The 25,265-nt window shown below is 45.6% G+C and overlaps 2 protein-coding genes and 1 non-coding gene across 8 annotated transcripts in view; 2 read left to right on the top strand and 1 right to left on the bottom strand.

Moving 5' to 3' along the window:
• The window catches only part of ALDH3A2 (aldehyde dehydrogenase 3 family member A2), a 28,238-nt gene extending 8,234 nt beyond the window's left edge, over positions 1–20,004 (top strand). For 3 of the 4 annotated variants that reach the window (XM_050763910.1, XM_050763909.1, XM_050763911.1), the window contains 5 exons: positions 2,832–2,973; positions 5,356–5,522; positions 7,274–7,373; positions 14,207–14,442; positions 16,006–16,130. In XM_050763910.1, coding sequence (XP_050619867.1) covers positions 2,832–2,973; positions 5,356–5,522; positions 7,274–7,373; positions 14,207–14,442; positions 16,006–16,089 — 729 coding nt within the window. In that variant the 3' untranslated portion in view covers positions 16,090–16,130. Of the gene's footprint in view, positions 1–2,831; positions 2,974–5,355; positions 5,523–7,273; positions 7,374–14,206; positions 14,443–16,005; positions 16,131–17,988 lie in introns of those variants that run through there. The other variant, XM_050763912.1, reaches the window with a different exon arrangement.
• Positions 4,029–4,119, top strand: LOC126940041 (small nucleolar RNA SNORA31). The gene has a single exon (XR_007720566.1). It is a non-coding gene; the product is annotated as a small nucleolar RNA SNORA31 (small nucleolar RNA).
• Positions 20,005–20,730: 726 nt separating the features above from the next.
• SLC47A2 (solute carrier family 47 member 2) overlaps positions 20,731–25,265 on the bottom strand; it is a 39,493-nt gene continuing 34,958 nt past the window's right edge. For 2 of the 3 annotated variants that reach the window (XM_050763902.1, XM_050763903.1), the window contains 4 exons: positions 23,912–24,044; positions 23,740–23,834; positions 22,346–22,433; positions 20,731–21,325 (listed from right to left, as the gene is read on the bottom strand). In XM_050763902.1, coding sequence (XP_050619859.1) covers positions 21,105–21,325; positions 22,346–22,433; positions 23,740–23,834; positions 23,912–24,044 — 537 coding nt within the window. In that variant the 3' untranslated portion in view covers positions 20,731–21,104. The other variant, XR_007720286.1, reaches the window with a different exon arrangement.

Below are 25,265 nucleotides of genomic sequence, written 5' to 3'. Positions count from 1 at the left end.
CGTCTCTACTAATTAGCCAGGGGTGGTGGTGCATGTCTGTAATTCCAGCTACTCAGGAGGCTAAGGCACGAGATTCACTTGAACCCTGACGAGAATTGCTTGAACCCAGGAGGCAAAGGTTGCAGAGAGCCAGGATCATGCCACTGCACTGCTGGGTGACAGAGCAAGATTCTGTCTTAAATAAATAATAAGAATGGGATGACCAGTGTGACTGAGTTCAGCAGTGGGTGAGGGTCATTAACCCCTCAGATGAAAGAAATTATTGGAGTAGTCACTGTTTACTCGACAGATGTTAATTAGCACTAAAAGGAAGGATCAGAAACACCAAAGAGTAATACATGTGATCTGAAAATGAAAATTGTTGGCCGGACATGGTGGCTCACGCCTGTAATCCCAGCACTTTGGGAGGCCGAGGCAGGTTGATCACTTGAGGTGAGGAGTTGCAGACCAGCTTGGCCAACATGGCAAAACCCATCTCTACTAAAAATACAAAAATTAGCCGGGCATGGTGCACCTATAATTCTAGCTACTTGGGAGGCTGAGGCACAAGAATTGCTTGAACCCAGGAGGTGGGGGTTGCAGTGAGCCAAGTTCATGCTACCACACTCCAGCCTGGGTAATGGTATGAGATTTTGTCTCAAAAAATTAAAAAAAAAGAAAATGAAAATTGTTGCCGGTTGCAGTGGCTCACTCCTGTAATCCGAGCACTTTGGGAGGCTAAGGCAGGAAGATCGCGTGAGCCCAGGAGTTCAAGGTCTCAACATAATGAGACCCTGTCTCTACAAAAGAGAAAAAGGTTAGCTGCGCATAGTAGCACATGCCTGTAGTCCCAGCTACTCAGGAGGCTGAAGCCAAAAGGATCACTTGAGCCCAGGAGTTCAAGGCTGTGATGAGCCATTATAGCACTACTGTGCTCCAGCCTGAGTGACAGCGTACGATTCTGTCTCAAAAAAAAAAAAAAAGAGAGAGAAAATTGGCTGGGCATGGTGGCTCACTCCTGTAATCCCAGCACTTTGGAAGGTCAAGGCAGACAGATTGCTTGAGGCCAGGAATTCAAGACCAGCTGGGCAACGTAGCAAAATCTTGTCTCTACAAGAAATACAAAAATTATCCAGGTGTAGTGGCTTGTACCTGTGGTCCCAGCTACTTGGCAGGCTGAGGGAGGAGGATCGCTTGATCCTCCTGGGATGCGGAGGCTGCAGTGAGCCAAGAGTGTGCCACTGTACTCCAGCCTAGGTGACAGAGTGAGACCCTGTCTCAAAAAAAAGAAAAGAAAGAAAATTGTGTACCAGGAAGTTCAGGGCAATAGTTCACCATGTGTTCCAGGCAGAGTAACTTCGGGGATGAGGTGCTAGGGCCTTGATATGGGTATTGGACTATCATTTTTAGTGATAGGACTAAAAATGGATCCAGATGAGCACGCGAAGGAAGAGTTGCCCAGATTCAGGGTACGTGGGAAGAGAGAGTGGTTAAAAGATACTTGTGAGATTGAAAATATTTGGAAATTGGAGAAATGCTTGGTTGAGTGTGGTGATGAATTCAATTTCAAAGGAATAAGGGCGGCCGGGCGCGGTGGCTCAAGCCTGTAATCCCAGCACTTTGGGAGGCCGAGGCGGGCGGATCACAAGGTCAGGAGATCGAGACCACAGTGAAACCCCGTCTCTACTAAAAATACAAAAAATTAGCCGGGCGCGGTGGCGGGCGCCTGTAGTCCCAGCTACTCAGGAGGCTGAGGCAGGAGAATGGCGGGAACCCGGGAGGCGGAGCTTGCAGTGAGCCGAGATCGCGCCACTGCACTCCAGCCTGGGCAACAGCGTGAGACTCCGTCTCAAAAAAAAAAAAAAAAAAAAAAGGAATAAGGGCCTCTGCCTCCCTTTGAGGCATTTATACTCTTAACACAGTGGTTCTCAAGCTACATGTTAGAATCATTAGGGAACCATTTAAAAACAAGTTTGCAAGCCTTACCCTCCAAAGATTCAGCTTGTCTGAGGCCTCCAGGTAATTAATTCTCTGATGCCCTCAGCACTGAAAGCTACTGTTGGTGACTCTGGAGTCAGCTCAAGCCCATGCATTTTAGCAAGCTGCACCAGGGATTCCGACCACCCAGACTTGAGAGTTGCTCTTGGTAGAGGTTGGGTGAACAGTGTTCATTTTGATTTGAGATTAAATTGAGAACTCTCCCGAGGCTTTGAAGTGATGCAGCAATTCAGTAATTTTGTTTTACAAAGTAAATACTGATTGTATGATTACTAAGGTTCTTTTACCTTGGTAATTTCCCAAAGCTGTATGTTGATCCTTCGAGTGGTTTCACCATCACGTGTAAGTGGTGGAAATACCAGTTCAAAGAAGACCAAAACAGCAAAATGGAGCAAAGATTGGCAGCTGTTTTCTGTAAAGGGCTAGGTGGCAAATATTTCAGACTCTGCAGACCTTTGGGTCTCTGCTGTAACTACCGAACTTACTGTAGGGGGAGAGCAGGCACAGCCAATGTGTGAACACATAGGCAACCCTGATGCAGAGCAAGACTTACCCCAGCCTGCTCCCACTGTCAGCCGCAGGAGGTGGAGGCCCGTGGGTGGACCGTAAGATCCGTAAGAACCTTTGGAACTATGGATGTCTTCTGTGTGTGTGCGCTCTTTATTTTCTAGTCCTCGACCTGCCAGAAAGCTGAAATTTACTATCGTACTATTGTTACATTATTTGAGGGGTGGGGTGTTAGATTCTGTGAGGGTATAAAACCAGATTGATTTTGGGCATGGCTGGATTTTGTACTCACTGAAATTGAATTGTGGGTCTTTGTGACATTTATATACTCCTGTTGTTTTAAATAGGAATTTTATGGAGAAAATATAAAAGAGTCTCCCGATTATGAAAGGATCATCAATCTTCGTCATTTTAAGAGGATACTAAGTTTGCTTGAAGGACAAAAGATAGCTCTTGGTGGGGAGACTGATGAGGCCACACGCTACATAGGTAATGGAAATTCTTCTTTCCTATGGGAAGATGGCAATTTGGCAGTTTTTGCTGACACTACTTATTAACACTACATACACTATTAAATATATAGCATTTAATTGTTGATTTAATTGTTGAAGTACTAAATCCTGCTTTCTGGTATACTGTAGCTTTTGTTATAAACTATTTAAAATCTCTATGTTTCTGTGTATTGAATGATGCCACCAGCATTGCTCCAGTTCATACTTACACGTAACTACTTTTTTCTTCATAACAATCCTGAGAAGCAGAATAGAACTTGATGTAATTAGCTTTAGTTCGTGGATGGGAAAACAGCACAAAGAAGGAAATAGCTTGGTCACTATTCCACAATTAACCAGTGACGGTACCATTCCAGAAATAATGTTTTGGTCCACCATGCTTGACCTTATTATTTGTGTACCTTCTTTGTGCTTTTTCTTCTTTGCCTTGAATATATATTCCTTTGAATGTTAAGCACATTTTTCTAAAGTAACATATAAGGTGACAGAAAAATTAGACACATTTGGACTTGGCTGGCAAAGAAGCTGCACCACGTAGCTTTACTTATCCCCTTTATCAGATAAGATGCTACAAGTTACCAAAAAAAAAAAAATCAACTTTAAAAAAACAAAATTTGGCCGGGCGCGGTGGCTCAAGCCTGTAATCCCAGCACTTTGGGAGGCCGAGACGGGCGGATCACGAGGCCAGGAGATCGAGACCATCCTGGCTAACACGGTGAAACCCCGTCTCTACTAAAAAATACAAAAAACTAGCCGGGCGAGGTGGCGGGCGCCTATAGTCCCAGCTACTCGGGAGGCTGAGGCAGGAGAATGACGTAAACCCGGGAGGCGGAGCTTGCAGTGAGCTGAGATCCGGCCACTGTACTCCAGCCCGGGCGACAGAGTGAGACTCCGTCTCAAAAAAAAAAAAAAAAAAAAAAAACAAAATTTAAAAATGAAATAATAAGCAGAAATTGATTCTCTTGTAATTCGCAGTCCCGAGGTTCTGCTGAGCTGTATAATTCAGTGGCTTCATGGTACCATCAAAAAACCCTGATTCTTTGTACTAGGATGCAAAAGAAAACAATCCTTGTGCCTTCTGTCTCTCCTGGTGGCGGCCCAGATCGAACTGGGGAATACATCTGTAGAAAAAAGAGAAAACGGACTCTACTTCTTCCACCTCTCTGTTCTCCCATCCTCAGCGTGTCCACATTGCCCGTTTCTAGGTTAATGAATGGCAAAAGGAAGGGGCTATCCTGATTAGCTTGTAGACTAATTAGGACTTTCCCCTGACTTCGAGCTAGGATCATTTTACCTGAGCACGGCTATGCAGAGGAAGTAGACACTCAGCCCAAATTGGTTCTCTGACCTGAGGAAGATGTGGGCAATGGATTTGGGGTGGCAGTTTATATACCCCTGGAAGTGGTGCTGCAAGAAGCTGCCCACAGCCACATTGCCAAGATAATCTATTAGAAACTAGGGGTAAAGGAGAAGTGCCAACTTGTTATTGTCAGATGACTTCTCTTTTGGATGACGATCCAGTTTCTTATTTACAGAGTCTTCTGGAGTACTGCTAGTTGGTGACTTACATTGGCAGCAGATGCTGGGACACTTTGCATAGCCTCCCCAGCATCTGTTTCACCCTCCTTTTTTGTGCCTCTTCCCTATGGTAGATGGGACACTGAACTAAGGCTTAGGGAATTTTGACCATTTAACTCTGTTTTCTTAATCTGTCTAACAGAGTTGTAATAAAGGTTAATGAGATAATATATATGAAAGCGCTCGAGTTAAGAAAAAATAGTATTGATTTGATTCACGGTTGAGCTGTCTTTGCTCCTAGAAAGACCTGTCCGTTCAAGACCAGCCTGACCAACATGGAGAAACCCCATCTCTACTAAAAATACAAAATTAGCTGGGCATGGTGGTGCATGCCTATAATCCCAGCTACTCTGGAGGCTGAGACAGGAGAATCACTTGAACTCGGGAGGTGGAGATTGTGGTGAGCCGAGATGGCACTGTTGTACTCCAGCCTGGGCAACAAGGGCGAAACTCTGTCTCAAAAAAAAAAAAAAAAAAAAAACACTCTGCACAGAAAAATGTTAAGTATAATCTATAGTTAAATATATGCATGGCTGTGAACAGAGTTCAATGTGAAAAAGATAGATTTGCACAAGTATCCACAGGCTTGTGATTCACAGGCTTTGGAGACATCGAGTATTTGCACAGCTCATCCACCTGCTCAGGATTTTTCAATAGATATGACTTGCGGAGGAGAGGGAAAGGGATGGATAGGTGACACAATGAAAGAGATACAAGATGAGAGTTGTACATTTTTGTCTAATAAGTATTTTCATTTTCATTTTGTTTATTTTCTTTTTAGCCCCAACAGTACTTACTGATGTTGATCCTAAAACCAAGGTGATGCAAGAAGAAATTTTTGGACCAGTTCTTCCAATAGTGCCTGTGAAAAATGTAGATGAGGCCATAGATTTCATAAATGAACGTGAAAAGCCTCTGGCTCTCTATGTGTTTTCACATAACCATAAGGTAAGCTTTAGCGAGAACAGCTCACTAGCATAAGCGACTATCAAGAGTCATGTTCCTTCTTTGCTGTAAAACAATGTGGAAAACAATGTGAAACAATGATGGTTTCTTCTGTCATATCAGAGTCCACTAAGTGAAGTTGTGTTCCTAGGTTGCTGTCTTGGTTTATGAGGCTCTGGGGTTATCACAGCATCCGGTCCCCTCCTCCCTCGGGTTAGATCTGAGTCTGCAGGGTTGAGTGTCGCAAGGTTTTTGATTCACAAACACCTCCTGTATAATTGGAAGACTTATATGTGCCAGCATTAAATACTTTTCTGATGTTAATCCACAGGGCGTTGTCGAATAAGAGCCTGCACAAAATGACATTCACACCCACTGTGTGGGACTAAGACCCTGACACTGTCACATAAATGGTTGTGATATGATGGATTTTAGTTTCTCACGTGACGCTAGCTTCTTGTTAGAGTGGTGGAACCGCATCACCTGGTTGAGCAGTTCTGCCACTTTCTGCATGGCTCACTCATTCATGTCACTAGGGGACCAGCTGCTACTAAGAGACAGTGGCCCAAATGTTTTCGGGAGAACTTCTGATGGTAACGTGTAGATAGTCGTGTGACAGCTTTTGGAGCTTGTGAGGCTATTGAGATACAGATAGCTACAGGTATTTGAGTGAGACCAAATGTGTGGGGCTCAGTAAAGGCTGGGTTATTAACGAAACCATGGTTTGACATTTAAAACCATGGATAACATGGGCAGGAAGGAACCTTCCTGCCAGGGTTCCTTCCGGCTGGCCAGGGTACAGGTCAGGTGTGGAGCACTTCCCAGCAGTGGGTCACCTGAGGTCACTACAGTCCAGACAGGAAGAACTGTCAAGGGCTTGCTGGCCCCCAAGGGAAATGACATTTACTAGTCAAGTGTTCTTGTGCTTTTCTGGGCCTTAGGCCAAACAACCATTTATTTCTTAAAAAATAGGATGCTAAATCTAAAGTCTTAAATATTTTCACATTTCATAAAGACTAAATCATACCTATTAATCATTTGTTATAATGTAGAGCAGAGATAAGAAAGAAGTAATAACAGTGTTTAAAACTGGAATATAGTCTAAGCTGTCCCCTTACAAAGAGCCTTGCTGGGCGCGGTGGCTCACGCCTGTAATCCCAGCACTTTGGGAGGCCGAGGCGGGCGGATCACAAGGTCAGGAGATCGAGACCACGGTGAAACCCCGTCTCTACTAAAAATACAAAAAATTAGCCGGGCGCGGTTGTGGGCGCCTGTAGTCCCAGCTACTCGGGAGGCTGAGGCAGGAGAATGGCGTGAACCCGGGAGGCGGAGCTTGCAGTGAGCCGAGATCGCGCCACTGCACTCCAGCCTGGGCGACAGAGCGAGACTCCATCTCAAAAAAAAAAAAAAAAAAAAAACAAAAACAAAAAACAAAGAGCCTTTTGCTGCTGTGTTGGGGAGTACACCTCTAGGTTGTGGCTGAGTAGGCCCAGAGGTTTGGAGCTGCCTCCCTTTGTGCACGGGATGTGTGTCTGAGAGGTTGGGTATCAGTCACTTTGCAAAACTAACCACAGTTGAGGTTGTTTGTCTATCTGGCACGGTGTCCCCAAACTCAAGAATTTTCACTGACACAAAGCCAGAATGTGCATGCTTTGAGCTCGTAACTCTGAGCACACAGCCCTCTGTGTGGTGGGGCCATGAGTGTTCCCTGAGGGGCAACTTCACTGACCTGGATGCCTTTGGTCTGTCCTCAGCTCATCAAACGGATGATTGATGAGACATCCAGCGGAGGTGTCACAGGCAATGACGTCATTATGCACTTCACGCTCAACTCTTTCCCCTTTGGAGGAGTGGGTGAGTCTTTATTTTCTCCTGCTCGTAGTAGATATTTCAAAAGCACCACCATTTCATGAGTGGATTGTGCGGGCTGTTGAATTAGCCAGCTGTTGCGTACCCTGGGTGTCCTGTCCTGAGGGAGGCCTTTCCTGGTCACCCAGTTGACTGGTTTTCCTGCTTCCCCACCCACCCCTGCAGTACAGGATGAATGTCCTGTCACTCTTTCTGTCAGCAGCACTGACTGACCGCAGCTGTAATCATTACTTTGTTCACTTTATTGATTTTGTTTATTGTCCCGCCGCATTTAGGAGATTTGGGAACCAAGAGTCAGGTCTCAAATTAAGAAGGTCTCTCTGTGTGGTTTTTTTTTTTAAATGAGGTAACTAATGAAAGGTTCCGAATACCAGAAACAGACAGAAGGTAGAGGGGTTTTCTAACGCGCCTTTGTTTTCTGCTCAGTTCTTACCTGCATTGTTCCCCGGCCCTTTGTTTGGAGGAGCAGCCTCTCCTGGAATTGTTTTGTGATTTGAGTAAAATGAGACTCCCCCTGTTCTAGAGAGGAGGGGCAGAAAGAAATTCATTTCAAGGGAAGCTCTGTGGACATAGCCTGATCCTTGCTGTTCCCTTTAGAACGTGACCTGCCTCCCTCTCCCACATGGGAGATGACCGACTCAGTGTTTTATTTCTCCTTTGGAACCTAGGCTAGGTGGGCTTTTCTACTATCTAATAGAGATATTACAAAATAGCCAATATGCAAACATTGTCATAACAAAAACCCAACCATAAAAGCCCCTGTCTTAAAGCCCTTTTCTATCCTCTCCCTTTGTAATACCGGAAGTCATTTGCTCCATGGGATGCGATGGCCCAGCTAGGCAGGACCGTCTGTTTCTGGTTAAAGAAACCTTGTCCTATGACCAAGGAGCCTTGACCTACAGCCACAGGTCCTTGTCTAGGAGGTAAACATATTGCCAGCACCCAGCACAGTGACTGACATGGGTGAGGGACAGGCAGGAAGAGGCCAAATCGGTAGGTATTGCCAGATCCAAATTGGAAATGGTGGTGGCTTGTAGAGGGTGGTGGCAGGGGAGGTAGTGGAAAGGGAAGGGGTTATTTTTGGGATCAAGCAGCAGGATTTGCTGATGGAGTGAATGCTGGAGGAGGGGGTGAATGAAAGAGGATGACTCCTGGGATTTTGGCTGGAGTAACCAATAGTTTTGTAGCCCAGATGCTTAAAAGATTGGACTCCGTTGTCTCTAGTTCCTCAGCTCACCGCATAGGATCCTGGCATCCACTGTGCTAGTGCAGTAATCAGCTCGGTAATTGTTCCATATGGTGTCTCCAGTGCCTTCTAATTGCAAATCTAAGTGACTTGGGTTCAGTCCCTGTCCCTACTTGACCAGGTAGCCCGTGGCATCATTGACTATACCATCTTATTTAAAACAAAACACGACTGGGCGCAGTGGCTCATGCCTGTAATCCCAGCACTTTGGGAGGCCGAAGTGGGCAGATCACTTGAGGTCAGGAGTTCCAGACCAGCCTGGCCAACATGGTGAAACCTTGTCTCTACTGAAAATACAAAAATTAGCTGGGTGTGCTGGCACACATCTGTAGTCCCAGCTACTCAGGAGGCTGAGGCAGAAGAATCACTTGAACCCGGGAGGCGGAGGTTGCAGTGAGCTGAGATTGCACCACTGCACTCCAACCTGGTGACAGAGCAAGACTCTGTCTCAAAAAATAAAATTAAATAAATAAATAAATAACAAAATAAAATAAGCAACCTATTATGTACCCACAAAAGTTAAAAATGCAAAAAGAAGATGCAAAAGAAAAAAAAACAGGTTTACTGTCTTAGCAAATTTCAGGCATATAATACATTATTATAGTGGCCATGCTGTAAAAAAATAAAAGTAAGACAAGCCTTGACCCCCAAATGTAAAAAGAATACAGGCTTTTTAAGAAAAGTTGGAAAAGATAGAAGAGCCCAAAGAATAAACATTTACATTACCCGTAACCCCACTATGTAAAGATAACTGGTATATATCTTGCACATATATGCATACACATATACACAGACACCTGAATATTCTATGCAAAAAGGTATCATAGTATATATTGTTCTCTACCCTGTATGTGACAGGATAGTGTGACACTTTTCCTATGTCAGTATTCTTGCATGTGATAATTTTAGTAACTGCATACTTTTCCGTCATATGAATGTGGCATATTTATGTAACCAGTTCCCAGTATTAGAGTTTTGTGATTTCAATTTTTTTGGTATTATGATTCTTATATAATGTCTCTTTAGACACTCTCTGATTATTTCTTTAGGAAAAATGTCTACAAGTGTAATTACTCTGTTAAAAGGGCTTATACAATTTTCCAAATTGAAAAAAATGCTTTTTTCTTCTAATTCTCAAAGTAATATAGACACAGCGGCAAAAAGTCTGAACAGTTAAACTTTAAGGAAAAATGTAATAATCTCCCAGGCATAAACACTATTAATATTTTGGCATATAGTTTAGATTTTTCTTTTTCTTTCTTTTTTTTTTTTTTTTTTTTTTTTTGAGACTGAGTCTCCCTCTGTCACCTAAGCTGGAGTGCGGTGGTGTGATCTCAGCTCATTGCAACCTCCGACTGCTGGGTTCAAGTAATTCTCCTGACTCAGCCTCCCAAGTAGCTGGAGCTACAGATGTGTGCCACCATGCCCAGCTAATTTTTGTATTTTTAGTAGAGACAGGGTTTTGCATGTTAGCCAGCCTGGTCTCAAACTTCTGGGCTCAAGAGAGCCACTTGCCTTGGCCTCCCACAGTGCTGGGATTACAGGCGTGAGCCATCGCACCCAGCTTAGGTTTTTCTTTAGAAATGCTTACCTTTAAGGCTTTTGATACATATTTCAAGTGTCTTTGCAGATTTCTGCCACTTTACATTCCCATGAACATTATATGAGTGTTTACTTCCTTATATCCCCAGTTCTGGATTATTCCATTATTAACTTTCTAGACAGAAAGAAAAGGGTCTCATTTTAATTTGTACTCCTTTGATTATTAGTGAGTTTGAATTTTTTTTTTAGCACTCCCATTAATTTTCTATTTATGTCCTTTGATATTTTTGCTGTGTTCACATCTTCCTTATTAGCCTTTAAATAGCCTTTTTTATAAGTCAGAAAATCCTCAGTCCTATCTGTAACACATATCCCTTTCCAGATTTTAATTTTTCTTTTAATTTTATCTATGATTTGAAGCATTTATTTATTTAGAGACAGAGTCTCACTCTGTCACCCAGGCTGGAGTGCAGTGGCGCGATCTTGGTTCACTGTAACCTCTGCCTCCTTGCTTCAAACAATTCTCCTGCCCCAGCCTCCCAAGTAGCTGGGATTACAGGCACCCAACACCACTCCTGCCTAATTTTTGTATTTTTAGTAGAGATAGGGTCTCACCATGTTGGCCAGGCTGGTCCCCAACTCCTGGTCTCAGGTGATCCACCTGCCTCAGCCTCCCAAAGTGCTGGGATTACAGGCATGAGCCACCGCGCCTCACCTAAGCCTGTGTGGCTTTTTGTTTTTTGGTTTCTGATTTGGAAAGTAGGCTTAGAAAAGCTTTCCCTATTTCAGTATTATATAAATATCATCTGCAGGCTGGGTGCAGTGGCACACACCTGTAATCCCAGCATTTTGGGAGGCCAAGGCATCTGGCTAACATGGTGAAACCCTGTCTCTACTAAAAATACAAAAAATTAGCCGGGTGTGGCGGCACCGTCTGTAATCCCAGCTCCTCAGGAGGCTGAGGCAGGAGAATCACTTGAACCCTGGAGGCAGAGGTTGCAGTGAGCAAAGATTGCACCACTGCACTCCAGCTTGGGCAACAGAACGAGACTCTGTCTCAAAAAAATAAAAATTAAATAAATAAATAAATAATAAATATCTGTAGTTTCCCTCCCTCGCTCCCTCCCTTCCATCCTTCCTTCCTTTTAACCATGGAGTTGGCCAGTCGTGGTGGCTAACACCTATAATCCCAGCACTTTGGGAGGCCAAGGCAGGGGGATCACTTGAGGTCAGAATCTTGAGACCAGCCTGGCCAACGTGGTGAAAACCCGTCTCCACTAAAAATACCAAAAAAATTAGCTGGGCATCGTGGCTTGCACGTGTAGTCCCAGCTACTTGGGAGGCTGAGGCAGTAGAATCGTGTGAACCTGGGAGGCAGAGGCTTCAGTGAGCCAAGATCATGCCACTGCACTCCAGCCTGGGCAACAGAGTGAGACACTGTCTCAAAACAAAAACAAAAACAAAAAAACACCATGGAGTTCACTTTAGAATGCATATGCCGCGTGATGTAATAATGTGCCTTTTTTTTTTTTTTTTTTTTTTTGAGACGGAGTCTTGCTCTGCCGCCCAGGCTGGAGTGCAGTGGCCGGATCTCAGCTCACTGCAAGCTCCGCCTCCTGGGTTTACGCCATTCTCCTGCCTCAGCCTCCCGAGTTGCTGGGACTACAGGCGCCCGCCACCTCGCCCGGCTAGTTTTTGTATTTTTTAGTAGAGATGGGGTTTCACCGTGTCAGCCAGGATGGTCTCGATCTCCTGACCTCGTGATCCGCCCGTCTCGGCCTCCCAAAGTGCTGGGATTACAGGCTTGAGCCACTGTGCCCGGCGCCTTTTTTTTTTTTTTTTTCAAAGAGTAAACTAGTTATGCTGGCACCATTTTTTGAAATTATCATCCTCATACCTACAGTACTCAATAAAAACACGTTTAGGTCATTCTTAGGGTTTTTTCATTGGTTGCATTATCTTTCTGGTTTGTTTTTTCCGTGGGCCAGTACCACAGTTTCAATGACAGTAGTTGTACCGTTAGCTTTATAAGTGACATTTAGTAAGTGCTTATTATATGCCAGGTACTGCGGTTGAATCCATGCCTTTTCTTTTCTTTTTTGAGATGGGGTCTTACTCTGTCACCCAGGCTAATACAGTGGTACAGTCACGGCTCACTGCAGCCTCAACCTCTTGGGCTCAAACAATCTTCCCGCCCTAGCCTACTGAGTAGCTGGGACTACAGGGGTGAACCACCATGCCTGGCTAATTAAAAACATTTTTTTGTATAGAGACTGGGTCTCAGTATGTTGCCCAGGCTGGTCTTGAATTCCTGGGCTCAAGCAATCCTCCCACCTCAGCCTCAAGCAATCCTCCCACCTCAGCCTCCCAATGTGCTGGGATTACGGGTGTGAGCCACTGCGACTGGCCAAATGCACACATTTTAGAGACAGACAACTAATGAGTAGTTAAGCCAAGAAATGAGCCAAAGTTGTCTGGCTCCAAACCCCACATATTCAATCCAGTAGCTTGCTCTGTAGGACACAGCACTATTTCAAAATCTAAAAGTAAAAGCTCCTCGTTTTTATTGCTTTTCAGTGTTTTCTTGCTTGTTCTTATCTAAATTTGTTTTTCCAGATGATCTTTGGAATCACTACCTCCTCCTGTTTAAAAAAAAAACCAAAACCTTCTGAAATCCCCTGGGATTTTGATTAAAATTGATTTAAACTTAAATTATTTTGGGAAGAATTTATCTCTTTAAAATGTGGAGTCTTAATGGGAATATGTTATATCATCTCTTCATTTATATAACCTTTTTATATCTTTGAATAAAACTACCTTGGTTATGTTGGTTATGTCTTTGGCTCGCCCCTCCCTCATTCTTTTTTTTTTTTTTTTGAGGCGGAGTCTCGCTCTCGCCCAGGCTGCAGTGCAGTGGCGCAACCTCAGCTCACTGCAACCTCCACCTCCTGGATTCAAGCAATTCTCCTGCCTTAGCTTCCAAAGTAGCTGGGACTACAGGCGTGCGCCACCATGTCTGACTAATTTTTGTATTTTTAGTAGAGACAGGATTTCACCATGTTGGCCAGGATGGTCTTGATCTCTTAACCTTGTGATCCGCCCGCCTTGGCCTCCCAAAGTGCTGGGATTACAGACGTGAGCCACTGCGCCCAGTCCCCTCCCTCATTCTTTACCCTCCCTCAGTGTCAGGTTTTCTCAGGGTCTTGTCCTTGGGTCTCTTCTCACACCAGGCCTGCTTCATGAATGATTCTTTCCTGCATCCTGGCCTTGGTAAACTGCTCCCTGGCCTCTGGTCACCTGTGTCTTACATCACACATGCCATTCCCTCTGCCCAGCTCACACTGCTCCCCTTTGTGCCTGTCAGTCTGTTGTACACACAGAGTTAGAGAAATGAAAACTGTCACAGAGCGTGGCTTCGTGGAGGGCAGAGATTTACACTTGCTTGTTATCACCCAGCTGTGCAACCCTGCCGCCCTGTCTTACTTTCTACAGCCTTAGAGAAAGCAAGTGGGTCAGTGGGGCCATGGATGACTGAAGCCATGGGAAGGGATGCTGGGAATGAAGGGATGGTGGGAAGAGAGCACATGTAGCATTGAGAGTCTGATCCAGGTTCGGGTTCTGGCTTTGCCACTTACCAGCCATGTGACCCTGGGCAGGTTAACTGACTCCATAAGCTCCCTTTCCCTCTCTGGAAATGAGGCTGCTGATAATTCACCAGGTGGGATTGTGGTGAGAATTATCTTAAGAGAATGATTTAAAGTCTTAGCACAGTCCCTGGCATAAATGAGAGCCACAGCTCTAGAAGAGGTGCAAGTCCTTGTCTTGCTCGTGGAAAGCATCCTGTTTGACAAGGACATTGACTTTTCCAGGGAAGTTGGTAAGGACTCCCTGAAAAGAGATACTTCAGCTGGCAGAGTTCAGTGGGGGCTCCCAGGCAGCAGGGAGTACATGTGAGCTTTGGCTGTTGTTAGACAGAAGTAGCTTGCATCATCTACAATGAAGCTTGTTTTGTCTGTTCCCTTTATTTCAGGTTCCAGTGGGATGGGAGCTTATCACGGAAAACATAGTTTCGATACTTTTTCTCATCAGCGTCCCTGTTTATTAAAAAGTTTGAAGAGAGAAGGTGCTAACAAACTCAGATATCCTCCCAACAGCCAGTCAAAAGTGGATTGGGGAAAATTTTTTCTCTTGAGACGGTTCAACAAAGAAAAACTCGGTCTCCTGGTGCTCACTTTCCTGGGCATTGTAGCCGCTGTGCTGGTCAAGGTGAGTCCCTATTACCCATGAGTGCCATTCTGTCTGGTCCTGGCCCAATGGCTGCCAGATGCTTATTCTAGCAGGACTCTACATTAGCTTGTAGAGTGTAAGACAGGGTCAGTGAACCACAGCCTGCTGGCCAGCTACCTCTTTTTGTCACTAAAGTTATTGGAACACAGCCACACCCACTTGTTTACTAATCATCCACAGCTGCTTTCATGGGATGGTGACAGAGCTGAGTAGTTGCAACAGAGGCTGAAAGGCCCTTAAAGCCTAAATTATTACAGAAAAGTTTGCTAATCTCTGGTCTAAGAGGTTAAAAACAGTGTAGAACTTGATTGCAGAATTCTGACTTATCTGATCAAAGGGTTAGCCCTTTGATCCTTCTGGTATTGGACTTTCCTTGTCACTTACAGCTTTGTTCTTTTTTTTTTTTTTTTTTTTTTTTTTTTTCCTTTGAGGAGTCTCACTCTTTTGCCCAGGCTGGAGTGCAGTGGCGCAATCTTGGCTTACTGCAACCTCTGCTTCCCGGGTTCAAGCAATTCTCCTGCCTCAGCTTGCTAAGTAGTGGCGACTACAGGTGCCTGCCAGCCTCAGCTTCCCTAGTAGCTGGGAGTACAGGCGCCAGCCACCATGCCCAACTAATTTTTGTATTTTTAGTAAAGACGGAGTTTCACTACACTGGCCAGGCTGGTCTCGAACTCCTGACCTCAGGTGATCCACTTGGGCCTCCCAAAGTGCTGGGATTACAGGCATGAGCCACCACGCCTGGCCAGCTTTGTTCCTGAATGTGCATGAAATCAGCTTGCCACGGAGATGGAGGCAAGAACTCTGGTGCAACAGCTTTGGTGAGGGATATTTTATTAGGCTTGAATGTTTTTCCACCAAAGTTGACTACCTGATAAAGTTTATCTTTTGTGATTAATCATTATAGAGATGGGCTTGCAAAGAGGCCCTCATGATAGCTGCCTTCTCAAAGCAGTTTGCATATTTTGAGGTGAAGAGGAAATCCATAATTAAAGTTAAGATGGAATGACGAACACAGTTGTGTCTGTGGCACCCTCAGCCGTTCAGCTGAGGATGTAACGTTGAAAATATTGACCATATCAGTGAAGAATGGGCTTGGAAAAGGCAATGGTAATAGCTGTGTTTATATTTTGTTTAAAATTTGAAAGGGGGCTGGGTGCAGTGGCTCACGCCTGTAATCCCAACACTTTAGGAGGCTGAGGCGGGTGAATCATGAGGTCAGGAGTTCAAGACCAGCCTGACCAATATGGTGAAACCCCGTCTCTACTAAAAATACAAAAAATTAGCCGGGCATGGTGGCGCGCAACTGTAGTCCCAGCTGCTCGGGAGGCTGAGGCAGGAGAATCACTTGAACCTGGGAGGCGGAGGTTGCAGTGAGCAGAGATAGTGCCACTGCACTCCAGCCTGGGCGACAGAGCGAGACTCCATCTCAAAAAGAAAAGAAAAAAAAAAAAATTTGAAAGGGGATTGGCTCGTCTTACAGTATCCTAGCCTTAGTGGAGTTGGAGATACCAGTTGCATTTGAAATCGTTTGGGTTTTCTCAGAAATACCAAGCTGTGCTGAGGAGAAAGGCCCTGTTGATTTTTCTGGTAGTTCACAGACTGCGTTGGTCCAGTAAGCAGAGATGAACACCAGATTTCAAAACCCAGCCCTGTCTGTTAAGAGTGAGGTAGGAACTTTTTGTTTTCTTTCTATATGTAAGGTGGGCCAAGTTGGGGTATGTTTTCTAGGGTTTGTTTTTTTTTTTTGCTACAGTTGGAGGCTTAGGGGTTATTGAAAAAAGAATGGGCCGGACACAGTGGCTCACGCCTGTAATCCTAGCACTTTGGGAGGCCGAGGCCTGAGTTTAGGAGTTTGAGAACAGTCTGGCAACACAGTGAAACCCCGTCTCTACTTAAAAAAATTAGTTGGGCATGGCGGCGTGCGCCTGTAGTCCCAGCTACTCAGGAGGCTGAGGCAGGAGAATCGCTTGAACCCAGGAGGCAGAGATTGCAGTGAGCCGAGATTGTGCCACTGCACTCCACCCTGGGTGACAGAGCGAGACTCCGTCTCCCAAAAAAAAAAAAAAAAAAAAAAAAAAGAGAGGAAAGAATGTTTAACTTACTTATCTCTAGACATTTTGGACCTGGCCTCAGAGTGTCAGGGTGTTAAAACTCCACTTATCCACAGTTTTAAAAGGGCGAGGCAACTTGCTAGGAATCTAAGAGAAATGTGCAGAGGCGATGGCTTAGCTGCGTCCAGGTGAAGCATATATTATTTCTAGGAAAAGGGCAGCCAAGTGTGAGCCTCATTTCTCCTCCCCTTCTACTCAGCTCTCCTAGGGGAAGTGCCAGCTGACTAATTCAGACTTGTCACCCCCAAGAAGCCTCCCTCAGGTGCAGCGCACTCTGCCAGGCAGGTTCGCGTTCCCAAAGGGTTTCTCTGTGAGGGTCTAGAGAAGCAGCAATATATAAAATCTTTAGCAGGAACAAGAAAATGTGATTTGATTCTTGGCTTAATGACCTTGGGCAAGGCCTTTTCTGAGCTCCTCCTTTGGCCTCAGCTTGCTCATCTACAGGATGAGGGAGTAGGTGTCAGTGATTCTCCAGGCCACTTCCAACCCTCCCTCTCAATTCTCATTACTATTACTTGTTAATATTTCTTCGGATTCAGTCTGGAACTAGGTAGAGATTTGGTTTTCTTTTCTGCTTTGCTGCTTTTCTGCTCCTCTCTGAGCTTTTAATCCTCTTTTTATCAAATTGCCTTTTATTTTAAATAAATGGCTTTGAATCTGTACTGTATATTTGCCTGAAGAGTCTATTTATTGTAATTACATTTTTCTGAAATGGTTTTTATGTACTTAATAGTTTCCTTATTTTGTTTCACCCTTGGATTTTATTTTATTAACTACCTTACTAGAATTAGAAGGGATTTAGAGCGTAAGTACTGTACACAAAGTAAAGTTCCAATAAAGCTTATAAGCTACAGAAGGCATTGTGGGAGATGTGGGTTTTAAAAGGTTGAGAAACATAGGAGGTTAATGTTGATAAATTTCATTAGGCCTTTGACAACTAAATATGACATTTGAACCTTGAGATTACAGCAACCCTTCCTCAGTCTTCAACAGGAAGGATTAAATTCAGTACCACTTTTGAATTTTAGAAACAAAATTGTTTACCAGTTTTTGAATTCCATGTAGAGACTTTAGCTTCCTACTGAACATGCCAGGATAAGAAGTTAGTACTCTCATCTTCTGTCTCTACTGTAACATTAGCTAATTGACAGTGGACAGAATATAGCCTCCATTATCACGTAGTCTCGCTATTATTGTTATTTTTTTTTTTTTTTTGAGGAAGGGCGTAATCCTTTAGCCCAAACCACGCTTCCTAGGCTTCCTAGGGATATGTAGTCCTTTTTTGTACAATGCCTGTAGAGTCTCTTCAGACAGGAGGTATCTGAGTCCCAGTGCTGAGCTTGTGTTGCAAGGCTGATTGTGGGTAGGTTTTTAAAGCAGCTGAGTAAACTGGATCCCTTTTTCCTCTCTCCAGGCTGGATATTACTGAAGAATGATCCCGTTCAACCTCCTAGTGCCTCTACTGAATTATTCCTCTTTTAAATGGTTAATGAACCAATAATTTTTAAATCCTACCAAAAATAGTAAGAAAATATGCAAACACACTGTGATCAAACTCAAAAGTCATTGCCATTCATCATTAATAAAACTTGCCATTTCAACCAAATCCCAACATTCCCTAATAGGATATTCAGGGAACCTGCCTTAAATTGTGCTTATCTAAATCTTGGAGCTTTGAGCTAGAGGAGGAGAATGTATTAGACTAAATACAAACTTTAAGGGAGTCTCAGAACCTACTTAGTGAATCCTTCCCTCCAGGTAATGGCACTGCCCACCTCCTGCCCCTGCTACCACCATCACTGTATGAAGCTTTCAAGAGCCTGGTGCTTCCCAGGGCTACCAGCAGTCCTCTGTAGTCAGAGAGGTGAGGTCAGATGGTATCGGTTCCCTGTGAGATTTCAGGCACTAAAACCCTATGTGGGGGAGGGAGGGGTTACTCTTCCTCCAATGGGACTCAAGGACTTGACCTCCAGGAGTCAGGCCCCTGGTCAGAAGTGCCATCTCACCAGTGGTCTTCATTCTCCCTCATTCATGCTCCATCATCCTGTGTTCTGTTTAGTTGCAACAATCTCTTGTGACTAATATCACTCAAAGCATCTTGTAAATCCTAGGGCTTCCTGGAAGTTAGTTGCCAAAGTCATGCAAGCATCACCTGTCATTCTTGTGTTGGAGTTACAGAATTCTACATCTTATAAAACCTAACTGGCATTTTAAAAATACTGTAGCCGGACATGGTGGCTCATGCCTGTAATCCCAGCACTTTGGGAGGCCGAGGTGGGAGGATTGCTTGAGTCCAGGAATTTGAGACCTGCCTGGACCCCATAGTGAGACCTCATCTCTACCAAAAAGTAAAAATAAGCTAGATGTGGTAGCATGAGCCTGTGCTCAGGAGGCTGAAGCATGAGGATCGATTGAGCCTGCAAGGCCAAGGCTGCGGTGGGCTGTGATTGCACCACTGCCCTTCAGCTTGGGCAACAGAGCAAGACCCTGTCTCCCAAACAAAAAATACTGTCATAAAAGTACTTACACGAATCCTCTCTCAGGACCCGAAGGTTGCAGGTTAGTAGGTCTTCAAGGACAAATCTGTAAGTTTCTTATTTCTATAGCACAGTGCAAGTAAAATTTCACTTTTTTAAACTATAGAGAGATCCCTTTCTGAATAGCCTACAGAACTGAAAGTGAGGGAACCATTGCCTCTCGCAGACAAAGAGGCGTTGGATATTAGGACTTTGGGGTTTGAGAGCTTCACGGGGCAGACAGTTGGTGGATGGTCTGGACACGAAGCGAGTAAGCCACTGCAATTGGTCGTACTGAAGGGGATGGATGGCAAAAGGATCCCCTGAGCAAGTCAGAAGTTACTCTCATCAGTCGTCCACGGCCACAACCTGAGGTACTCAGCTGAGTGGACAAGGCTGAAGAAGAGGCCTGCGGAACGCAGTGTTACCTGCTGGACGGGGCAGGGCAGGCAGGGCTATGCCCTGGAGCTCCTGACTGCAGAGACGCGTCCCCACACTCAAAAAGACTCAGCTCACTCAATGACAGAATGTAATTTACTTTATAGAATGTATAATCAACTTTGTTGAATAATTTGTTCTATTAAGGCTGTCTAAAGTATGTGATGTCTTCATCATAGCATGAAGTGTCGAGAATTCATAACTAGCCCAGTTTAGGAAAAAGCTGCTTAAAACTGGCTCTAAGAGAGTAATCATAAAATACCTTAGATAAAATTGCATTATGGAATTTTCATTGAGTATGTTTAAATTACTGGCTTGTCTACTAATACATATCTGCTTCAAAATGAACATCTTTCATAAAATTGGCATCAATTTTAATGACGTTCCTGGTGTGGAACCTCAGATGTTCCCTATTGGAGATAATCCTTGGGTTATAAATTCTCCCCAACTATAAATCCTTTTATGTCTTTATCATAGATGGTGTTTGTCAACTTTTTTTGGTCATGCTTTCTCATTTTAAAATTCTTAGCCGAGAAGATTTTCTCAAACCTCATGGTTCTGCTGTGTGTGTTGGGGGTGGTGGTTAGTAGCTGTAGTAAATAGGTTTTTCCAATGGCGTCCTCTTACCCCCAGTTGCTGATCTAGAACAACTGTAAGCATATTCGTAGAACGCTAATCCCACAAGATTTTACACACAAAAATGATCCTGCTGCAGGTCCTGTATACCACTGGCTTGTAAAGCACATCAGCAAACTAAAGGACACAGGTCCTTCGGAACCTCTGAAGTGCTAGTATGTGCAGTTCCCAGACTTCCTTGACCGTGGAGCCGTTTACCTTAACACCTGTTAACCGTGGACCACACTTGGGCAAACAGTGCCTTAGAGTCTGGAATTGCTTCCATGATGACTTTGCTGTGCTCTGTTCCTACTTGTTTTCTGCCCTTATTTATATCGCATCACTACTAGAAGAAAAAGTACAGTAAGAACAAGTGTTTCTCAAAGTCTGTGATAAATGAAAATGCTGATGGAATGAAAGAACTGGAGAAAAGGGGAAGAAGGGTATATGGACAGCCACCGCCCTGGTCAGGGTCTCACAGCACCTGTATCTGCTGGGGGCACACAGGAGTTGCCTGGACAGAACCCACTGGCCCCGTTCTCAGAGCTTCACAGAGGCTTCATGACAGACTTGAGCCTCAGGCTGTGCCTAGGAAATGTGTAATCTTTAATGTAACAGTGGTTTTGGTGATTGTATCTGCAGTCTCCCATTTGAAGCCATTTACATTATTAATTATAGTGGCAGTCCCTGGACTCTGACTCGTGCAGTTGGCTGATGTCTTCTACAGAGCAATCCAGGCCAGAGAAGAAAACTCCAGCTTGACCAGAACAGAACTGTGAAGTCCGCTCTGTTCAGACCCCTCTGAGTGTCACCACAAGGAATCAGCCAAAGTTCTTTTTTTGAGGAGTCGTTCAAAGTGTCCTCCTGCACTGGACCCCATTGGCGCTTTTGCAGGGGAGACCGTGGTGTGTTTGGGTACCGGGGACAGCCACTCCTGGCTTTCTGTTTCCAAGCTTCTTTGCTAGTGCCTGGTGGCTAGGATCCTGACCGCGAGCCCCATCAGCAGTGTGGCTGACGCCGCCCCCAGAGCAGCCCCACGGCGGATGACCAGCTGTTTCACTGACAGTCTGCTGGCAGGAGCTGAAAGGGTGTGGGCCTCCTCTGGAGTCCTGAAGAGGTCCACGTGGCAATCAGACCTTGAATACGTTGTCAAGGTAATGCCAGGGGAACTCCCTGTAGCCACTGTGGAAGCAAACAGGAGCAAACTCAGCAGGTCAGGGGTCAGAGGGAGAGCTTTGGCCTTGGAATCAGAAAACCTAGATTAACCACCTGGCTGTGTTTGTTACACCTCACAAGGGACAATGCCTATACAATAGAAAAATACCTGCTTTATCTGCTTTGCAAGCAAGATCAGAGGAGGGGATATGCAGGAAAGCGTCTTAAACTGAATTTCACATGCAGATAAGGCTTACTACTGAGATCTGGTGAGGAGTGTTCTTGTCGGTGCTTGGCCCTGTGATGATCTGTGGCTTCAGAAGCACATGGGAAACACAATCGTGTCTTACTGTATTCTCTCATGACACCTGACACTCCCAGAGTTTTAGCTGCCTCACTACTGCCCTGATCAAGGATTAGCCCAGGATGGATGAGGTCACGGAGACATCATCTTCCTGAGCTTTGGGCCATTTGCACACACACCTGGCACTCAGGACCAGCCGTGGGGCAGAGCTGGGGCCATCACTTCATGACATGGACATTGGGCATAAACCAGAGAGATGCTTGTCTGCCTGAGGAGGTGGAGAGAGGTAGGTAGCAGGTGCCCCCCCAAAGCCGGTGAGTCAGCCGGGCTCCCCAGAGGTTAAAAGTTGGCTTTTCATCTTGAGCAGAATTCAGTGGGGGAGATCATGAGCTTTAGAGTCCGACGGGTTGATGCTCAGATCTTATGTCTGGCCTTTACAAGTTGTGGGATGAGGGAGGAAATACCTGAGTTCTTTCAGCCTCACTTCCTCATCTGAAAATGGGCATACATCTAGTTGCCTCTTAAGGCCAAAGACTTGACGTAGGGCCTGGTACTTGCATGCCTGCTAGACAATAAATGATGATGTTGTCTTCCTGGTGCTTAGGACATCATTTTCATAATGGAAGAAAAACAGCTTTGGCTTGTACAGTTTCCAATTGCATGAGGCACAGAGGGCAGACAGGAGCAACATGCCACTGACATTTCTATGTGTACCAAAGTAGAAGCAGCCGTGACAGCATTACCTGAAGATAGGACTGCTTTCTCAGGCCCAGGTCTGGGTGCAGTGCTGTCTGCTCTCTGCTGCTGCTGCTGGCCTGAGTGTTTCTTCGCCTAAAGGAGAAAGAACTCGCTTGGGTCAACTGCCAGCTCAGCAGTTCACGCCTTCACCGCTGGCCTCGCATTCACTGTTTTTAAAGCATTGCAAGCTGAAGCAGCACATGTGCATGTATTCATGGTTGGTGGGGCTTTTAGAAAGTATCATTTTGGCCGGGCGCGGTGGCTCAAGCCTGTAATCCCAGCACTTTGGGAGGCCGAGGCGGGCGGATCACAAGGTCAGGAGATCGAGACCACAGTGAAACCCCGTCTCTACTAAAAATACAAAAAATTAGCCGGGCGCGGTGGCGGGCGCCTGTGGTCCCAGCTACTCAGGAGGCTGAGGCAGGAGAATGGCGGGAACCCGGGAGGCGGAGCTTGCAGTGAGCCGAGATCGCGCCACTGCACTCCAGCCTGGGCAACAGCGTGAGACTTCTCAGAAAGTATCATTTTAAGGCTGGGCGTGGTGGCTCACACTTGTAATCCCAGCACTTTGGGAGGCCGAGGCGGTGGATCGCTTGAGCTCAGGAGTTCAAGGCCAGCCTGGGCAATATAGTGAAACCTGTCTATACCAAAAATACTAAAAAAGTAGCTGTGTGTGGTGGCACATGTCTGTAGTCCTAGCTACTCAGGAGGCTGAGGCAGGAGAATGTCAGCCCTGAGAGGCAGAGGTTGCATTGAGCCAAGATCGCGCCACTACACTCCATCCTGGGCAACAGAGCGATACTCCATCTCAAATAAATACATGTATCATGTTAAATATCTGTTTATCCGGCATCTTAAGTGTCAGGATGACTTTTTCTGTGCACAGAGGCAGAACCACACTCTGATGATATTCAGGGTCTTTGAGAGAACACTGCTTCTGTGCTCTGCTTGCAGACTGAGTCGTGCCTTCGCTGTGCCTGAGATGCAAAGGCTGCCCTGCCCTGTTTAAAAAGGACATCAAAGAGGATGGTGGGCAGGGTGGTTTTATTACCCCTTCCAAAGTCAAGGCACACGCTCGGGGGTTCATCCGGGTTCAGACTGGTTTGAGTTCTTTGTGTTTGTTTGGTTTTCCACAGATGGGGCTGTCTAAGGAAGGTTTTTGGTTTTGTTTCTGTGTGTAACCGCAGAGCGTGCTTCTTATCCTGGCCAACCACAGTGACAGGAGCCACTGTTGAGGCTCAGGTGGCCCCTCTGTAATCCCCCACAAAACACCTGCAGCTTATACCACACTGCCGCCAAGTTCTCGTGTGTTCTGGGCATTTCTGGCTGAGTAGTCACTCTACCTGCTGGGGTCCGGTGCAGGATGTGTCCTGTGGCCAGGGGCAGCCGACCCACTTACCTCCTCTGCGGCAAGCTTCCAGTCCAGCCGGGCAGTATAGGCAACAAAGGCAGCAGTTGCCAGGAAGACACAGGCCAGCATGCCCAGCCAGAGGCCTGGAGGAGACAAGTGATGATGGGAACAGTGTCCGACCGACCACCCAGGCCCCTCCCGACTTCCTCACACCACATACCCATGATTCTCATTCTGACCAGAAAGGTCAGAAGGATGCCCAGTGGTAGGCCGATGATGTAGTAGGTGATGGCATTCACAGCGGCACCAAAGGCCTGCTTCCCAGTTCCTCTTAGGACTCCGCCATAGACACACTAGGAGGGGAGACAGAAATGGGAAAGAGGGTCGTGATGATGCGACTTTAAGAGCAGGTGTCATGCAGCAGGCACTTTGCTAAGCCGTTCGCATGGCATTGCTTCACTGAGTTCTCATAGCGCTGGATGGGCGCCCTTATCTCCCTTTCTTCGCCGAGGGTGGCTGTCCAAGACGAGTCGGATCACTTGTCCTTGTTACACAGAAGTAGTTGTGTTTTGAACACAACCCCACAGCACCCAGGCTTCACCACCATACCATATGGCCTCCCTAGAAAATAAAGGTAGAATTGGTGGCCAGCAACCAGTTGGTCCGGGAGACTGGACTACACATGGTATAGGGGTGGTGTGTTGGTTTCCTGTGGCTATGTAGCAAATTACTGCAAACGTAGTGGCTTAAAAATAACATAAATTTGGGCCGGGCACGGTGGCTCATGCCTGTAATCTCAGTACTTTAGGAGGCTGAGGAGGGCAGATCACTTGAGGTCAGGAGTTCAAGACCAGCCTGGCCAACATGGTGAAACCCCGTCTCTAAAAATACAAAAATTAGCCAGGCAAGGTGGCACTGTAATCCCAGCTACTTGGGAGGCTGAGGCATGAGAATTGCTTGAACCTAGGATGTGCCACTGCACTCTAGCCTGGGGGACAGAGCGAGACTTGGTCACACACACACACACACACGCAAATTTATTCTTTTACAGTTCTGGAGGTTAGAAGTTTGAATTGGGTCTCACTGTGCCAAAATCAAGAGCTGGTTCCTTACGAAGGCCCTAGCTGAGAATGTTTCTCTGCTTTTTCTAGCTTCTAGAATTCCTTCTGTATTCATTGGCTGGTGGCCCCACATCACTCCAGCCTCTGCTTCCAGGCTCACATCTCCTCTGATCCTCCTGCCTCCCTCTTCTAAGGACCCTTGTATTTACATTGGGCCCGCTTGGATGACCCCGGATAATCCCCCATCTCCAGATTCTTAATTGCACCTGCAAAGTCCCATTTGCCGTGAAACACTCACAGGTTCTGGGGATTACGATGTGGACTTTGAAACTTGGGGGCCATTATTTTGCCTAGCACGCATGGCAGACAGTGGTGGTTAGCTTATTCCATATGAGACAAGCAGCCCTCACAAACTGCAGTCTGTGATTATGTCTCATCTGGAAGACGAGAATTGCTTTGGAAAAAGTACTGTTTATTTCATTAGCCTCATTTTCACAACATGATTCCAGATCT

Source organism: Macaca thibetana, chromosome 16 (genome assembly GCF_024542745.1).
Source record: "Macaca thibetana thibetana isolate TM-01 chromosome 16, ASM2454274v1, whole genome shotgun sequence".
Classification (NCBI taxonomy): domain Eukaryota; kingdom Metazoa; phylum Chordata; class Mammalia; order Primates; family Cercopithecidae; genus Macaca; species Macaca thibetana.
The sequence above is the reverse complement of the archived record's forward strand: the minus strand, read 5'-3'. Positions and strand labels throughout refer to the sequence as shown.